Source organism: Strongylocentrotus purpuratus, unplaced genomic scaffold (genome assembly GCF_000002235.5).
Source record: "Strongylocentrotus purpuratus isolate Spur 01 unplaced genomic scaffold, Spur_5.0 spur5_scaffold_8, whole genome shotgun sequence".
NCBI lineage: Eukaryota > Metazoa > Echinodermata > Echinoidea > Camarodonta > Strongylocentrotidae > Strongylocentrotus > Strongylocentrotus purpuratus.
This window is the reverse complement of record NW_022145614.1, coordinates 30,590,409-30,608,806: the sequence shown is the minus strand read 5'-3', so window position 1 is coordinate 30,608,806 and position 18,398 is coordinate 30,590,409. Positions and strand designations below refer to the sequence as shown.

At 36.0% G+C, this 18,398-nt stretch overlaps 1 protein-coding gene across 1 annotated transcript; it reads left to right on the top strand.

Moving 5' to 3' along the window:
• The first annotated feature begins 978 nt into the window (after positions 1-978).
• Positions 979-12,956, top strand: LOC594128 (lysosomal protective protein). Its single transcript, XM_793577.5, has 9 exons — positions 979-1,283; positions 2,629-2,740; positions 3,200-3,337; positions 4,664-4,822; positions 5,437-5,528; positions 6,658-6,742; positions 7,471-7,641; positions 8,115-8,260; positions 9,608-12,956. Exons 1-9 carry the CDS (start codon positions 1,099-1,101, stop codon positions 9,930-9,932), a joined length of 1,413 nt encoding a protein of 470 aa, XP_798670.2. The 5' UTR covers positions 979-1,098; the 3' UTR covers positions 9,933-12,956.
• The last annotated feature ends 5,442 nt before the right edge of the window (positions 12,957-18,398 follow it).

Here is an 18,398-nt window from a genome sequence, read left to right as displayed (position 1 = left end):
AATTACCTATATGATATTTATTACATATAATTACTGTAAAACAAAAAAAAGGTCAAATTCCAGAGAAAACATTACTTACTAAAGGGTAAAATATATGACAAATATAAAAAAGAGTAATGCAAAGATATTTCAATAATAAATCCTCAAATATCTGTACGCTTTTGAATATGACGAAATATTAATTTCCATAAAGACAACAAACGATTTATATGAGTGATCAAAATGAAAAGGAAAGGGAGAAAGTTATTTTTGTTAAAGAAAAAGAAAAGCCCGAAAGAAAAAAGACAACAAATAAAAGAAATAGAGTGAGAAAAGGACAATAATAAATACACTGACCCGGCCCCTTTGCACATCTTTGCAGAAAACAGTTAAAACCACGACTGGGACCAGATATTCGATGCCGAAAGAAAACAACCAACTGGCACAGAAATCAAAAGACTATAAGGACTCATACTAATATTGGAAAACGAGTTGTTGTAGGTAATAGTTTAATGGCGTTTATTCAGTATTGAATATATACGCCATATCTTTAATTTTATAAGGAAAATCAGTTATAAATAAGATAACTGAGGATAAAGATTTGTAAAGATATAATTAATTTATCAGTAACGCAATTTATTAGGAGTCTCTGGATGGTTTGCAACAAAATTAGTGGCGCAGATAATCCTAGAAGATTGAAGAGCTTCATCAAAATCTCAACAACAACAACAAAAAACAACAACGAAACAATAGAGCGACAACGCCCATTCAGAATGATCGATGACATGCATAAAAGTTCAAACCAACGACCATATACACATGCTTTATTATGCACTGAATTAGGACACTGAATACAGGTCAATTATTAATATATAGCTCTATGATCAAAATCAATCAACATCAATATGTTTTTGCTCGAAACTGATCATATGACCATTGTGGGCGGGTTGCTCGAAACTGGTCATATGACCTGCATTGTATAAGTTTCTCGAAACTGATCATGTGACTAGTCCATGCCAGTACTACATCGCGACCGTACCGAAACGGAATTTCTGAAGAGATCCATATTATATTCAATGCCCATTTTCTCACTTTTTGATCGTCTTAAAACCTTGTGAAATGGCGTTAACTTGGACAATCAGTACAACTGTTATATTTTTTATTTTAAATTCATTCATAAACGTTGTTTTAGCCGCTTATGCACCAGATGAAGTTACGAATCTTCCGGGTTTGAAGACGCAGCCGACCTTTCGTCACTACTCGGGCTACTTGAACGCATCGGGAGAGGACCGGCTGCATTACTGGTGAGCGTTTGATGAAAATTACCGGGCAGCACTACACTGGAGCTGCTGCACATGATCATTCATGAGCTTTGCTAGACCAAATTTTTCTGTCTCTTTCGTTCGTTGAAAGCCGACCTTACCCGAATCAAAGGCTAACGAACGAAAGAGACAGAAAAATTCGGTCTAGAGCTTTGCTTGCGCTGTCTAATAGATTCTTTTGGGTTTAATAACATCGGCATTTTATAGATCTACTCTTTACAGTATACAGCCCTAGATCTATATATATACACTATTACAATTTGGGGTGCAATTAAGATAAATACAAAAGCTTTAACCCTGTGATCGGTGATAGCTTGCATGGCCTAAATTTAGGCTGAAAAGTTGAAATTTAAAAGAAGACAAAGATTAATGATAAAGTTCTTTTTTCAATGAGAACTCTGAGAAGAGAGTAAGGGAAACAGGAGAATAAAAAAGAGAAGAATATGAAGGAGAGGAAAATGAATAAAAAATAAGAATGAGGACTCTTGAATCTGAGAAGGAAGAAGAAATTGAACAAGGAAAATGAAAAGAGTACTTTACAATGTAGGCCTACTTACTTTACTTTAATCCAACAGTGCTTATAAGACTATGCCTGTTCATCGATCGTAGATGTTTTTTCAGTGGATATACATTATGTTTGTCATTTCAAATTAAATAATTAAATATGTGGGAAAGGACAAAAATGTGTGCAAACTTGCAATATCAGCTCATACTTATTACAGCTTATACAGGCTCATAGACAAGATTGTGGTTTTTAGACCAGTATTTGTCTAGTCTTTTCTTAAAAAGGTTTATAAAAGTTGCTGAGATAGCATATTCAGGAAGACTGTTCTGCAAAGTAGGTGAAGATGAAGAGAAAAATGAAAGTTAGAAAGAATGAGAACTCCGATTCTGAGAAGAGGAAAGAGAAGGAGGAAGAAGAGGAGATTAAGGGAGAAAACAATGGTTTGATTATACATGTATGCAGTCAAATTTCTATGTTATTTAAAAATTGATCTCATCCATTTTCATTTTTCACGGAATCGGATGTTATGCTAAGGACTACTGTGGTCAAGTGGTCATATCTCATGATGATTAACCAGTTGACTCCTGAATTCTCTCATTTTGATAGGCGACTAGGCGTAATACAGGGATCACCCGGTTCCCGTAGGCAATCATTCAGTGTACTATCGACGCTATTGAATGTTTTAAGACTGCGAGAGTATAATCAGATCAGAATCTTTATGATGGCAGGTCAGGCCTTGATAGTTTTGATCGAGGTTCAGGAGCCATACATTAGCTATGGTATTAATTAATCCTCTTTTCATTCTTCATTTCTTTCTGGAAGGTTTGTTGAATCTGAGAATGACCCAGCCAATGACCCTGTAGTGCTATGGATGAATGGAGGACCAGGATGTAGCTCCATGGATGGTATGCTGTCTGAGCTAGGACCATTTCATGTATGTAGTATTCATACCTTTTTACAAAATCAAAATTAACCTGGGGGTGTTTCACAAAGATCCTAAGCTGAACTTAACTCTAAATTGGCCTCAAGAATTATGAAGAGCCATTAGTAGCCTTGAAATAAAATATATTCAATAGTGAAAATTCAAATATTTTTGACTTTTTATAAACTCAACATCAAGATCATGAAATCTCCTTGATAATAGAACTCATGAATGATTTGAATTAAAATTTTATGCCTCTTAAAATAACTTCATTGTATCAATTTTTGATGTATTGTGTTTTAATGGAATTTCTTTAATAACTCTTAGATGGTAAATTCAACTTGTTTCAGCTTTATTGCTGCTATTTTGAACATTATTTTTATAATGCACCATATCAAATCAAAGTAATCAAATCAAACCTGTCAACATATAAACAATTGGTGTATCTACTCTCTTTCTCTGTTCATCCAGGTAAATAATGATGGGCAGAGCTTATACATGAATGAGTTCAGCTGGAACAAGGTTGCTAATGTCATCTTTCTGGAAGCACCTGCTGGTGTAGGTTACTCTTATAATCCTTCCAAGGAGTATGCTACTGATGATGATAAGGTAAGCAAATATATCCACCCAAAAGATGACTGAAGCTGTCTAAATGGGTTAAAGAGCAATTTGAAATAATGATATTTCTGGAAGCTAAAGCCAGAGTCTTGCAGTGTGTTAAGAAACACATTTCAGAATGGTAGTACCCAAGATTTCTTTAATTTGAAATACAATGCTCTGTTTTAATGTTATTAATACATCTGTATAAATAACCCTATATAGCGTGAATTGCATGAAAACCTGCCATAAGTATTATAGGTACGTGTCCATTTTATAGTTTATGCATTATTTCACTTTAATTACAGGTAATATTTACATATTTCTTTAGTTTTGAGGATAGGGGAGGAGGAAGTTCAATGTGGAACATTCATTGCATTGGATGCCATGGGATGGCAGCTGTTTTATTTTTAATATAGCACTAAACTGTGGTATACCATGGCATATGGGAACCAGAAATTACAAAATCAATATTATAAACTCATCATGATTATGTTTATTAGAAAGGAAGTTCCACACAATTTTACAGGATGTTATTCAAATCAATGATATGAAACAAACAGGATCTATAAATGTAATGCTTCCTGGGAGAAATTTCAATAGCTTAAACATATTTGTGGCTTATACCAGTAAACAAATATGTTTAAACTATTGAAATTTCTCAAAGGAAGCATTACATTTATAAAAGTTATTGTCCTATGGCGGAATAATGAATATTAGTAAATCGGAATGAATCGGGAGAGCTTAGGTATTTGTTTCTAGTTCATCGTGACTGTGCCATGGACCAGTGATGGCCTGGTGGTAGAGTCGCTGCCCGGCAAGCAGTAGATGGCCGGTTCAAATCAAATTGTTTTTCAATTACAGATCGATCAATCGATCTTATTTACTGGGTGTAAGCCACAAATATGTTTTAAACTAAACAGTATCTAGATTTACATTAAATTTTACAAACTTGTGTTTTTGCAGGAAGTAATGTAAAAGAATTACTTCTCTTTGTACTGACAATGTATAGAAAGATTCATTTTGAAGACAAATAACTCAATGCCTTACATATTTCTCTCATTCTGTCTATAAATCTCTCACTCTCTCTCTCTCTCTCTGTTTCATTTTTTTCTTCCTCCATCTGTCTGTCTTTCTCCCTTTCCCTTTCTGGTTTTTGTTTCTTTCCATATCTCTGTCTCCCTTTCCCTTTCTATTTCTCTCTCTCTCTTCCTCTCCTTCTCTCTCCCCTGTCTCTCCCTCTCTCTGTCTGTCTGTCTCTCTTCCTCCCTCCCTCCCTCTCTCTCTCTCTCTCTCTCTCTCTCTCCCTTGCTATTATCTCACTCCACTCTCATCTAGGTGTCTATGGGTAACTACTTAGCGCTGCAGAGTTTCTTCAAGAAGTTCCCGGAGTATGCTTCAAATGAATTCTATGTGACAGGGGAGAGCTATGGAGGCATCTACGTGCCTACACTCTCTCTCAGAATCCTCCAGGGTAATGCTACCATCAACATGAAGGTAAGGAGACAGTAATCATGTAATCCATCCTTCTCTCTTTTTCACTCTTTCGACTCTTTAGAGTAATGCTACCATAAACGGGAACGTATCCATCTCCCTTCCTCTCCCTCTCCCTCTTTATCTGGCTCCCCTTCTCTCTCTCTCTCTCTCTCTCTCTCTCTCTTTTTCTCTTTCTGCCTCTCTTTCTCTCTCCCTCTCTCTCTCTCTCTCACTTTCTCTCCCCACTCATATCCTCTGGGGTAATGCTTCCATTAACATAATCTTAAGAAGAGGGGCATCCATGCCCCCCTCCCCCATCCTCCTCTCTTTTTCTCTCTCTTTGAAAGTTTGAATTCCTTAGGCTAATGCTTCTATTGTCATAAAAATATCCATGTCCTCATTTGGCATCATTGAATTACTGAGAAAAATAATTCCCTAACCATTACAGTAAAAGGTTAGAAGGAGGTACTTCTTTGAAACTAATTTGATAAAACATTAAGCTGTAATGTTTTACCCTCCATTATATTTATCTATTAGATACAGCTTATGTATTACAAGTGCATTTTTACTGATTATTTATATTAATGTGAATAATGTTGTGAGCCATGTTTTTAAAACATTGTTTCTCATACCAGGGTTTTGCTGTTGGAAACGGAATTACCAATTTCACCACTAACTCAGATTCATTGGTCTATTTCGCCTACTACCATGGACTTATTGGCCTTAAGTAAGTTTTATTCTGTAACGGTTAAAGACAATGAATGCTTTGTTCATGTCCATTTCTTCAGACAGATGCCATTGTGTACCTCTTTGTACATTTCCTTATATTCATGAATTTACATGTTGCATTCTGCATGTGTATGTGGATAATAATGATTTGTTCACAAAAAGACTTAAGTATGTTCAAACACAGTGTTTTAGGTAATAAAGATCCATTTGCATATATATATATAGGTACAGTGTACAATTAAATTGAATGAAAGTACTTAAAACACACTTAAAAGTAATAGAAGCTGGAGAGCGAAAAATATATTACCGGTAATTGAAAGTAATGTTTTAATTATGCCCTTACCATGGAAAGTGATACAAGACACATAATGTGATTGGGTTTTATGGGCGTCTCTTTTGTCTATCTGGCTGTTTGTATGTTTGCGCTGTGAGGGAAGGTTTCCTTCAAGTTTTAAGAACGCGAGTCCAAAGAGAGATTTGATTACTGGTATGTCAACAGGTCAAAGGTCATTGAGCCTATCCCTTTTTTGTGGACATGATTTGATGAATATCAGATGTGTGAACTCAAAGTGAAATATTAGGAATAAAAACAAACTCATTGCAACATTGAGATATAGAATACATCTTTTCTTTCTTCTTCTTCAAAGAAACATGTTTTTCTTACCTTTGAATGTGATATTGGACATATTATATAATAAGGCTGTATGGATTATCTCACTTGTCTGTCTGGATGTTTCTGTTTTCATGTCTAATTTTCTTTTCATGAATATGTCTATGAATAAGCTCAATCATCCAATCATTAGATAAATAACGTTTAATATTATAGACAAGTCAACTGGACTTACTATGTTTCAGTTCCTTGACCCCGTCATGGGTCAATCATTTTGCCACCAAAGACCAGTCATTCGTCCTGATGAAGCATCCCAGAGTGGTAGTGAAACGTTGCAAGCTACAACATAGAAAGTCCAGTTGACTTCTCTATATCATTGAACATTATTTTTCATTAATATGTGAAATCTAAGCATGAAGATATGAGGATTAAAAGAGATCAATTCATCACCGATTCAAAGATTACCTTACATTTCAAACTATTAATTGTAAGATGTGCTTTGTTGTTGTTCTTGTAGCCTCTGGAAAGGGTTGAATGACAAGTGTTGTGATGGGACATACTGCGTCTTCACTGAATCAACGGATACAGGATGTCTGACACTTGTAAGTACAATCAAACCTGCTTTAGTGGCCACCTTATAGGAAGACAACCTGCCTATAAAAACCAAATTGTTTTACTCCTTCTGATAATGTGTCTCACTAAAAAAAATATGTAAAAAAAATAACTTCTACATAAATTATACCAGAGATCTGGATCATTTGTCTATAAAGACCACATTTCTGGAGCAGTACAGGTTTAACTGTATTTTCCACAAAGGTGACTTGAAAATGAAAAGCACCTTCCGTTATGTGGTACTAATGCAACTGATACAGTTAAACCTGCTTTAGTGACCACCTGTCTACAAAGACCACATTTTTGTTCCATTGAAAATGGTTTCTCATTGAAACATGTACTATAAGCACCTGTACTTTAAGACCACCTGCCTATAAAGAGTGAAAGACCACTTTTCTTTCACCCTTGGGTGGTCGTTATAGACAGGTTTCACTGTACAAAGATACAAAGTTATACAAAAGAGATGACTGCTTTGCACTACATATGAAATATCTATAGATATGAAATACAATGTATCAGTTTTAGACTGATCCTGTTCATACAGGTAGCCAGTGGTTGTCTTTTATCCTTTGAAATATTTAGTTATCAGATGAGAACAGAATATTATAAAATGAACCGAACCAATAATGATTAATTTAACTGTCTTTAATTTCTATTCAATGTCTTTATTTTCTATTTTAACCGTCTTTAATTTCTATGAACTGTCTTTAATTTCCAGGTTCGTGAAACCCTCAACATTGTATACAACATTGGCCTGAACACCTACTCTCTCTACCTGGACTGTTACAACGGGCCGTCGTCTGTGAAGAGCCCTCTACTGACCAGATATCAGTTTGACATGCAGCATGCCTTGGGCCATCTACCTACGCAACCACCCAAGTACTATCAGGTATGGTCACATCAATCACCCTGCCTGCCATCCTATACCTGAAAGTGATGCTATATTTAATGTCTAATCATCAAAATTTTGTTGTTGTTGATGAAATGGGTTTTTTTTGTGTGCAAATGAGTACCTGTTTGTTGGATACTATTCTGTTTTTAATTGGCTTTAGACAGGGTACACATGAATTACATAGAATGGTAGACTTACTGTCTATAATTATAGTGGTCTTTGTGGAATATCATTGTAATGAAGTTTTATACTAGTTGATGAATCTGATAGTCCAATATGTAGAACTCATTATTTGAATTGCCATTTATTTCCCAAGTGCCTTGACCTATTTTTACCTATTTATTACCCACTGGCACTCCTCTAAAGTAATACAAATCAAGGACCAATTATTTGTCCTTCTTTATTACATTTGGTGTCCTATACAATTCTTTTGATTCTATTCCAAATCCTCTTTTTCCCTTGTATTTCAGCCCATGTCAGCTATATTATCCAAGAGCAAGCTTGGTGTGGTCCCACCTTGTATCAATGTCACAGGAGTGACTGCCTACCTGAACCTTCCCGCTGTCAGGAAAGCTCTCCACATTGCAGAGGAGGCTACTGCATGGGAAATCTGCAGGTAAGAAAAGGAGTATCCTCAAGGAGTATCCTCAATGAAATCCTTAAGGAAATCCTCAATGAAATCCTTAAGGAAATCCTCAAGGAGTATCCTCAAGGAGTATTCTCAATGAAATCCTTAAGGAAATCCTCAATGAAATCCTTAAGGAAATCCTCAAGGAGTATCCTCAAGGAGTATTCTCAATGAAATCCTTAGGGAAATCCTCAAGGAGTGTCCTCAAGGAAATCCTTGAGGAGATCCTAAGCAACATCATTCCTGCTTCCTACTACAAACAGAGACTGTTGCATATATCTTTGAGAGTCACGCTGTTGATCTCCATACAGAGATCTTAACATCCTAAATTTAAACCTGTTCACTAGCTACAGCCTTCTCCAGCGATATGACATGACTTGACTTGTCTTAAGAATGTGCTTTAACATGCTACTGAAGCTACTGAAATCAAGGCGTTTAATTGGCTGAGAGCAATTTTGTCATGGAAATTTAGCATTTGTTATTGATAACAAGTTTTATGAAAGAGGGCCCAGGTCATAGATATTTAGAAGATTGTAGCACCCCTACGTCTTTGTTGGGAGAAGGTTTGAAGACCGTGATGTAGATAATTCCTTTACTCACCTTCCAACATTTTTAAACATATGTATCACCTGTACAGATGAGCTTTCTTACCCTTATTGTTTCCTATGAATATGTGCTGTAGGGAGCAAGATGCCTACTGAAATTTAGGAATGTACATCTGCTGATTCCTTCAAGTCCACTTGAGAATCTTGAATACTCATTTTAGGTGTCATCTGTTTGGAACCAGAGGACATTAACTGGATGTTATAATATATAAGATTAAGCCCTTCTGGCTCCAAACAGATGATGTTTCTTTAGAGCTACTTGAGGATCTCTATTGAATGAATTTTCTAGCCACAAATGGTCTTGATCGTGATATAAAGTAATGAGGTGTATTTGTCTTTACCAGGAATAAGCAGGAATATATGGTGCCCTCTTAATTCATCTAGAATGGGGGAAGTCATGACTGAGACTCTTTTACATGAGTGTGAATCTTCTTTTTGTAAGGATTTTTTTCTTCGAGGGGGAACAAACAAATTCCCTAATTCTTTTTAAATGTTGGTCTATATGAGTAAAACTTATGATACAAACGATTCAGTTCTCATGTAATAGGGGATCCACACAACCCTTTATTAGAAGGGGTCCCATCCAGCTCAAACTTTTTGAAGTTGGCAATCATAAGCCCTATGTAAAAATTCTAAAATTTATGTGCCTGTTGGTGTCGAGCTCTGCTTCATATGATATGCGCTATACAAGAACTGCATATTGTTAACACCTCACATCTTTTATTTTTAGTGCTCTTCCATACAAGACCATCTACGCCACCATGTACGATACCTACAAGTCTATTCTCACTCAGTATCGAGGTCTGGTGTACAATGGAGACACCGACATGGCCTGTAACTTCCTAGGAGATGAATGGTTCATTGAATCACTCAACCTGAAGCAGAAAACCGACAGGGCGCCGTGGAAGCTCGGAGACCAGATTGCGGGCTTCGTGAAGGAGTTTGAAGGACTCTCCCTAGTAACGGTCAAAGGGTCCGGTCACATGGTACCTCAGGAAAGACCAGCGCAAGCTTTGAAAATGATCACCTCTTTCCTCCAGAATAAACCATTGTAATGTAAGATCAGGTAATGTATATCGATTTCCAAAGATGAAATTGTGAACAATAAGAAGAAGACATTAGATTTTATAGTACCGGTAAGTCCTTCTGGTTATTCCATTATGCCTCTGTATTGAAAATTGTGTGATGATTTTCGATAAATAGTACATTGTAATTTTTATGTAAGATTTGAGGCAAGTCTCAAAACTTCCATCAAGAATTAGACCATAGCTTACTCATTGAAATAATAATAATTATAATAATAATGATAATAATATGCTATTCTTGTAGAGTGCATATGGCATTATGATGTAATGTCCCTATCCACAAAGTGGAAATTGTTACCCTGGCTTTAGCTCTAGTAACTGTAGCACTCGGTGCATTCAAGAATATATCCTTCTAGCATGACCAGGTACCCACTTGTTACACCTGGGTCGAGTGTGGCAATACACCAGTTTACGGTTATGGGCGCCATTTTAATTTACGGGTAAACAAACCATTGACCTCTAGAGGTCAGTGGTTTACGCGTAAATTAAGATAGCGCCCATGCAAGTATGATGTAAGCGCACAGCGCAGGCAGTGTCATCAATGTTTTCAGATGCGCATGTATTGTTGCATCACTGACTGCGCTGTGCGCTCGCATCGTATATGCATGGGCGCCGTCTTCAATTACGCGTAAACTGACCTCTAGAGGTCAGTGGTTTGTTTATCCGTCTATTAAAATGGCACCCATGTCAGCGCATGCGCACTGTTGTAACTGTAAACTGGTGTATTGTAGATTATTGCTTGCCAGAGAACATTAGTAGTTCTGCAAGGAATTGAAATAGGGGCAGTACACAATTCACATTTGTTCTTGGACAAAAGGTTTGAACAGCCAAGAATTAATATACCTTAGCAATATATCAATTTAAAGTTGCCACTCTCTACCCAGGTGCAGGTGGGAACATGGAATACTTGAGCACTGCATATCTGTAACTTAGCCATAGCCCGGCTAATAATACTAGGCGTTGTTTCACAAAACCGTCATTAGTACAAGTTCACTGTTATCATACTGGCATAAGAACTTGTACTTATGACAGTTTTGTGAAACACTGCCCTGGAGGGTTGGGGATGCCATTGAATGAATGACACCTGCACTTTAAAAAAAAAGGAGATGAGATGATGATTTTGTGCCTTTCTTGAGAACTGATTTAATTCTAAGTATGTAGAAGATCAGTCAGATTAAGCTGTAATGGTTTCAGCAAGAATGAGAAGTGAACATGATTCTGGTAATGTTGTTCATATTTGCAATTTGAGTTTTGAGGAAACAGACTTCTATATTTTATTCAAACGATTTTAGGCTCCATGAATCAAGATATTATTTAGACGTAACCCAGAAAAAATGTCAGTTCATTCTTAATCTAACATCCCATCAATTTACTTATGAACAATGATTAAGATGACTAATTGTTGTGTTTTTTTAATTCTAAATTTCTAGTTCATGGAAATTTATCAAGTTTATGAAAAAATATTTTTTCAATGCATCAATCATAAATTGGCTATGAAATTATATTGTTCAACATAAAATAAACTATCCTATGTTTTAGTGTACATACAAAACCTAGTATCATGTAGCAGATTTTTGATGGGCTGTGTAATATGATTAAGTTTTCAACAAGTGGTGTTCACATTATTTCTCGGTCTGATCAAATATGTCATTATATTCTCATATCCCACGACTTCTGGTGCATTCCTTGTGCATTTCAAATAGGTAGAAATATAACTAATGTGATGAAAACCTCATATTCATATATTCTGGTTTAAAGACAGGATATTGACTAAGCTAAATGTAAATTCTAATTTGAAATGTATCTTTTTAAATACCTAATCAGGTAGTGACAAGGGAATCCCTCCAATTTATAGGGAATCCATTTAGTTTTTGGAATGAAGGTATTTTCTCTGAGCAGATCTATAGGATTGAAGGCAATGTTTATTCTGAACTTGACTCAGCTTTGTATAATGTCGTTTTAGTAATAATGTTCAGTTTGAAAATTGAAGCAAAGACAGTTTTTGACACCCCCCCCCCCCCCCTCCTCCAATTCATATAGGCTTAATAGTTATAGGGTTGTAATGTGCAAGTAATCATTTAAAATAAAATCATGTGTACTTTTAATAACATTTAGACAAATTGCAATCAAAAAAATGTTATTCTATTTGTTGATGTATTTGACATCTTTATGACCAATCATCTTGATTTTAAGTGCAGATATTATTCATACAGTACATTAGTATGTTGTATTGGAGAAGGGATACGAACTCCTTTGAAATATATATATAACTATCTGCTGCTCAAATGTTTTCACATGTTTATACAAGGCAATATCAAAAGTAGATCTACTGTTTACTCATGAAATAAAATGCTGGTACAGGTACTTAAGTAGAGGCTGTAAAGAAAGTGCAAGTGGGTCAAGTACTACATGCGTTATGTGGTAGTAAACTAACACATAAAGGTAAGCAATGTTATTACTGTATCTTACTTTCTGAAACTTAGTTATAGGAAGTGTTATGTTAAGGTGTATCTAATTAATCAATGCAGGCTTTTGTCATTATCAATTTTATTAATATTATTATTTCTTTATTGCAACCCAAAACTTGAGGTTAGATTTCAAATAAAATAAAAATACAAACAGATAGATAACAATGGTAGAAATAATGTACACAAAGACACAGAAACTGTAGAGTTTGCATTATTGTGTTAATTTGTTAGTAAATATGTGACAACTTTTACTGAGTTGTTTTGATATTGTAACGATGATAACTAGATTGAGTAAATATCTATTAATTTCACATAATCGTTTACCACTGTATACTGTTGAGAAATTCTAATAGTTATTAGGACAAATGCAAGTAGGCAAATGGGTTCAATAATTGGCCTTAAATTTACCATAACTGATTATTATGTGCTAATATTTGGCAAACGAAAAATTCCTTTCATAATGACAGTAAATATTTGCTCTAATGGAAAGAATTCAAATAAAGACCAATGTTTATGGAGAACATTATCTGTATCCAGTTTAATAGCTTCTTGTCTCGTTCACATTTGAAGTGTGTGGTTCAATGTAGTTGTTTGGAGGATATGAGTGGGTGTGTTTGTGCACAAGATGTATCCAAATTATGAAAATGCCACCATTTTATTTAGAAATGCTGAAGGCTTGGCAGGATATTGGCAAATATAGAACTCTGAAAGTGAAGTGAACCCAGTGATATTTTGTAATTTATTTATTTATTTATTTATTTATTTCATTTCCAGGCAAGATGATAACATACAAAATATCACAAGGTTAACAAATGATAGAACATACTGTAAACATAATGATATTTAGCACCAGCCAATGCCTGAGGATCACCTAAAAGAATTTAAAAAATTCTGTCGAGAGGCTCTCCACATTGGCTGGTGCATACATAAAACAAAATATAAAGATAAGGTCAACATAATTTATAAATGAATGTGTAACTAAACTAACGGTAATATACATGTAGATCAAATACTATTAGGATTATTTTAAAGAAGGATTCGAAAAAGAGCTGTTCAAACTATGCATGTATGATAAATGCAGAAAATTGTCTGTTTATACAGTCATGTGGATACGGTAATATTGGAAATTAGAAAAACTGTATAACATTATGAATTTGAGTTGATTTGATTTGAAGTTATCCAAATTATGGAAAATTATTATTGATGATTGAAAGTTATCCAAATTGGGAGACATTATTATCGATTTATAGACAAATTTAAAATACATAGTATTCAAAGGTAGAAGAATGTGATAGAACACATTGATAGAGGAAGTACATTAAATAAGAACTTAATAATAACAACATATGCATTAAGAAATCAATAAAACATATCAAAATGCAGAAAACTGTCTGTTTATACAGTCATAGTGAGAAGGATGTGATAGGACACATTGATAGAGAAAGTACATTAAATAAGAACATAATAGTAACAACATACGCATTAAGAAATCAATAATACATATCAAAATGCAGAAACTGTCTATTTATACAGTCATATATGGATACGGATATAAGAAATCAATAATACATATCAAAGTGTGAGTTATTCTATGATAGAGAAGAAAAGAAGAAGGGAAAAAAAAAAAAAAAAAAGCAAGCTAGTATGCTTCTACAAGGGGAGGCAATTCAAATAGGAACTTTCGGAGCACATTCAGAAAAGGAAGGACATTGGTACCAAGACACAAGTCTCTGTCTTCCTCAGAGAGGTGTTCCCAAAATCTGGGAAAAACATAAAAACAAGAAAATCTCAAGCTATTGCATCTTGCTAATTCATGATTGAAAACAAGTGTATGGATTCTTCTATGACTTGGGACTGGTAGCATATATTCAGGCATGTCATAAATTCTGTGTAAGCTCTTAATTACAAATGACATTGATAGGTACACAAGTCTGTTATACAGAGGGGGCATGTTAAGGCGAGACAGTCGTTCCGTGTATGATAAGGAATTAGCAACTTCGTAAGGGAAACAGAATCGGGTAAAACGCCTTTGAACAGCCTCGATAGCTCTGATATGGTTCTTTTGATGAGGGAGCCATGCTGGTATGCCGTACTCAATCACAGGTCGACATAATGAACAAAAGAGTTTTGTGAGAATAGCTGAGTTTCTAGATTTTACGGTACGTCGGATAAACCCACAGAGCATAGAACATCTGTTAATAACACATTGAATATGGTTTTTCCAACTCAGATCTCGCGAAAAAGTAAGTCCTAAATATTTATACGACTGAACTACATCTAAAGGATTTCCGTCAGTGGAGTAAACAGTAGTAATTAATTTACGGGATCTAGTTATGTGCATGACTTTGCACTTAGATGAGTTCAGGACCATGCCATTGTCAATACACCACACAAGTATATTATTCAAGTCAGTTTGCAATAAATTCGGGTCATTGTCGGTATAAATTTCCCGATACAACACTGTGTCATCAGCATATTGTGGGAGGGGGGATGAAACAGTGTCAGGTAAGTCGGCTGTAAAATAATTAAACAAGATCGGTCCAATAACGGAACCCTGTGGCACACCGGAAGGAACTTGTTTCCAATCCGATTTTACCCCTTCAAACAAGACACACTGTTGTCGATCTGAGAGAAAAGAACGTATCCAACAAAGCAATTTGCCGCAAACGCCATAATTGTGCAGTTTCTGAATAAGTTTGAAATGATTTACCTTGTCAAAAGCTTTGGACCAGTCCAAGAAAATTGCATCAACTCTTGGCGGCTTGGACTGGTCCAAAGCTTTTGCCCAATTTGAAAAGAGGGTGACGGCTTGTGTTGTACATGACCGCTTCGGGAGGAAACCGTGTTGGGAATCAGGAATGATCTTGTAACTTTGTGAATGACTTAGAAGCTTAACCACAATTAGGCGTTCAAGCATTTTACAAGGTATTGAGCAAAGCGATATAGGGCGATAATTTTCAATCCGTTTACGGTCACCGCTCTTGTGGAGCGGAGTCACGTAAGCTAGTCTCCAAGACCTGGGTACCGAACCAAGCTTCAGACTTAAATTGAAGATTTTTGTTAGGATTGGAGTAATAGCAACGTCAGCAAGTTTGAGAAAGTTTGGGGATATGCCATTAGGACCAGGGGGCTTGTTAACTTTCAATCTTACTATTTCCCTAAGAACATCTCCCTCACTTATCTCAAAACCTTTCAGAGGGGTCATTCCAAAATGGGACACACACGACTCATAAACGTCATTCCCTGTTTCTGACTGTAGTGCAGAAAAATTTCCTACAAAATGATTGTTAAAAGCCTGCGCAATCATTGGTACAGATTCGACCTGTTCATCATTGTATGTAAAGGATGATTACATTAGATTTCTTCCTTTGAGAGTTCACGAAAGACCAGAATCTTTTAGGATCACGAGCCGAATTCAAAGCCAAGGATTGCAGATACTCATTATAAGACTGTTTAGTAAGTCTGTTCATATCCTTGTTCAGTTTTTGAAATTTCTCCCATAATGATCTGTTATGTTTATCAGAAATCGCTTTGTGATAGGCACGTTTCTTTTTCCGGGAGAGATGGACGATGTCTGCGGTGATCCATGGCTTGCGTCGCCGACCTTTTGCCTGGACAGAGGGTACTACATCACTAACGGCCGCATGCAATAGCATTGTAAAGTTATCCCATGTGGCATCAATATCATTTTCATCGACGAAGAGGTCCCAAGGAATTGATTGAATTGATCTTTGAAAGTCATGTTTGTCTGCCTTGTGGAACTGCCAAAACGAGCGAGGCAGTGATTGCGTTCTAGAACAGAGTGTTAGGTCAAACTGAACCGTGATCACTCTTTCCAATACCTGGACCGGGGCAGATGTTAGCAATTAGATCAACGTTATTGCAAAACACAAGATCTAGGATAGAATCACGTTGGTTATTTCCTCGTCTTGTTGTGAACTGTACAAGTTGGGACAGACCAAAAGAGGAAGTAATATTCAGGACTTCATCAGAAATTTTGTTGAGCGCTATTGAGTTTCCATCTGTATCAGTGGAGAGATGTAGATTGAAATCACCAGTGAGAATAAGCGCTTTAAACTTGTGAATATGAGGAGCTATCCTATTGAGTGAAGAACTCAGAGCCTCACAGAAATGTTTAGGACTGGAAGAGGGAGGTCTGTACAGAGTTCCAAACAGGATTTTGCCCTGGCTATTAGGGAGAGTGATTTGCGTCCACAACAGCTCGCAAAATTTAGAGTTTGGATCATCATGCGGTATTTCAAAATCGTCACGACGCAAGGAATCAAGAGTTTTGTTGCAACCAAAGAGAACCCCTCCTCCATTACGGTTTCTGTCTCTCCTGAATATCTGATATTCAGGAGGAAGTATTTCGGTGTCAAGTATACAATCACTTAGCCATGTTTCTGTGATGAAGAAAATGTCTATGTTGTCAGTTACAGCAATTAAGTGTCTTCAAATCAAGAACTTTGTTCACTATACTTCGGGCATTCAGAAGGGCGCAGTGAAATTCGCGTTTAGCGTCTTTACAGTTTTGCGGGCCAGGATTAGGGTGAATATCACCCGAAAGTTGTAACTGAAAAGTCGCTGAAGAATTCGGATAATAACAGATTCTTTTGCCATAGTGTCCACCAAAAGTAGTGTTTACAGTATCAAGTGGGAGCCTTGTGCTTTCGCTATGTATGTACAATGTATAGTAGCGTTCACATTCAGCACTTGCTTCACAAAGTTCCAAACACATCACACAAAAAAGCACAAAGGTGGTCAGCTTGACCAATTCCATTGTCAATGTTCTAGGTTCTTTGTGTCCTAAGAATGAACGGATGAGCGAACCTTTTTAGATACTCCACACTACAAGACTATATAGAACATGGCTACACTCACTGTCTCCAAGGAAATATTTGCACACAAGCTCACCTAGAAAATCGTTAAAACTAGGCCAAAAAGTTACCAAAAGTCACCAAAAGTTGTCCTGTTTGATCCTTGACCATATAAAAACACTTGGTCAACAACTCAAAATCACAGCACTTCTAAATGTACACACAAAACATGAGAAAGAAGGAGAGCAAATTTTCAAGTGTAGTGCAGTGCAGTGGGAATTCAAAAAAAAAAAAAAAAAAAAAAAAAAAAAGTAGTGTTTACTACATACATGTATATGTATAAAAGGTAAGATGATTTTTGAAAGTGATCTTTTTGATAAAGGCATGTGCCATGTAAACCATATTTTTTATAATGATCACGTAAATCCTTGGCTCATTTCCAAAGTTGGGGTTAATGCGAATCAATTGCTTCAGATAATCGATAGTGCTCATACTTTACCAACTAGTTGGAAGAATGCTACTCCTTCTGTCAAATTTCAGCAAGTCAATTTATTTCTTCAGATTTTAGTATAGACTTGAATATTTCTGGGCAGAAAAACAATATTTCAGGGTAATAGAATCGAGGAAAATTAATGACTGTTTTATCAAAGTATCGTTTAACTTACTAGTAAAATTTTCTTATAGCAAATTTGACTTTAGAGATAAAGAAGTGAGCGTGAGCAGGTAACCTTACTGCGTGTTTGGTGTTTGCATATTTGTTTTTTGTTGCGTGTGTTGTTGTTGTTGTTGTTTTTTTTTTTGGGGGGGGGAGGAGAGGGTAGATGATTTTGAATGGGGAAAGGTAGTAAGGGAGGGGGAGTGGTAGAAATGGGTTTCGTTTTGTTTGGGGTTGGGTAGTACGGGAGGGGGTTATAATTACATGTAGTTTATATGATTTATTTCGTTCCATAAACAATTTCGATCTTAATTTATGAATTATATATGTGTTGACTTAATTGAAATATGTTATTTAGATGAAAAAGAATTGTTTTGAAGAATTATTAGTATTGTTTGCAAAAATTGTGTGGGGAGAGCAAGTGTGTGGGTGTGCGGTTTTATGGGAGTGTGTGTGTGTGTGTTGCAGATAGGCGAGTACAAGTTCGACACACTGA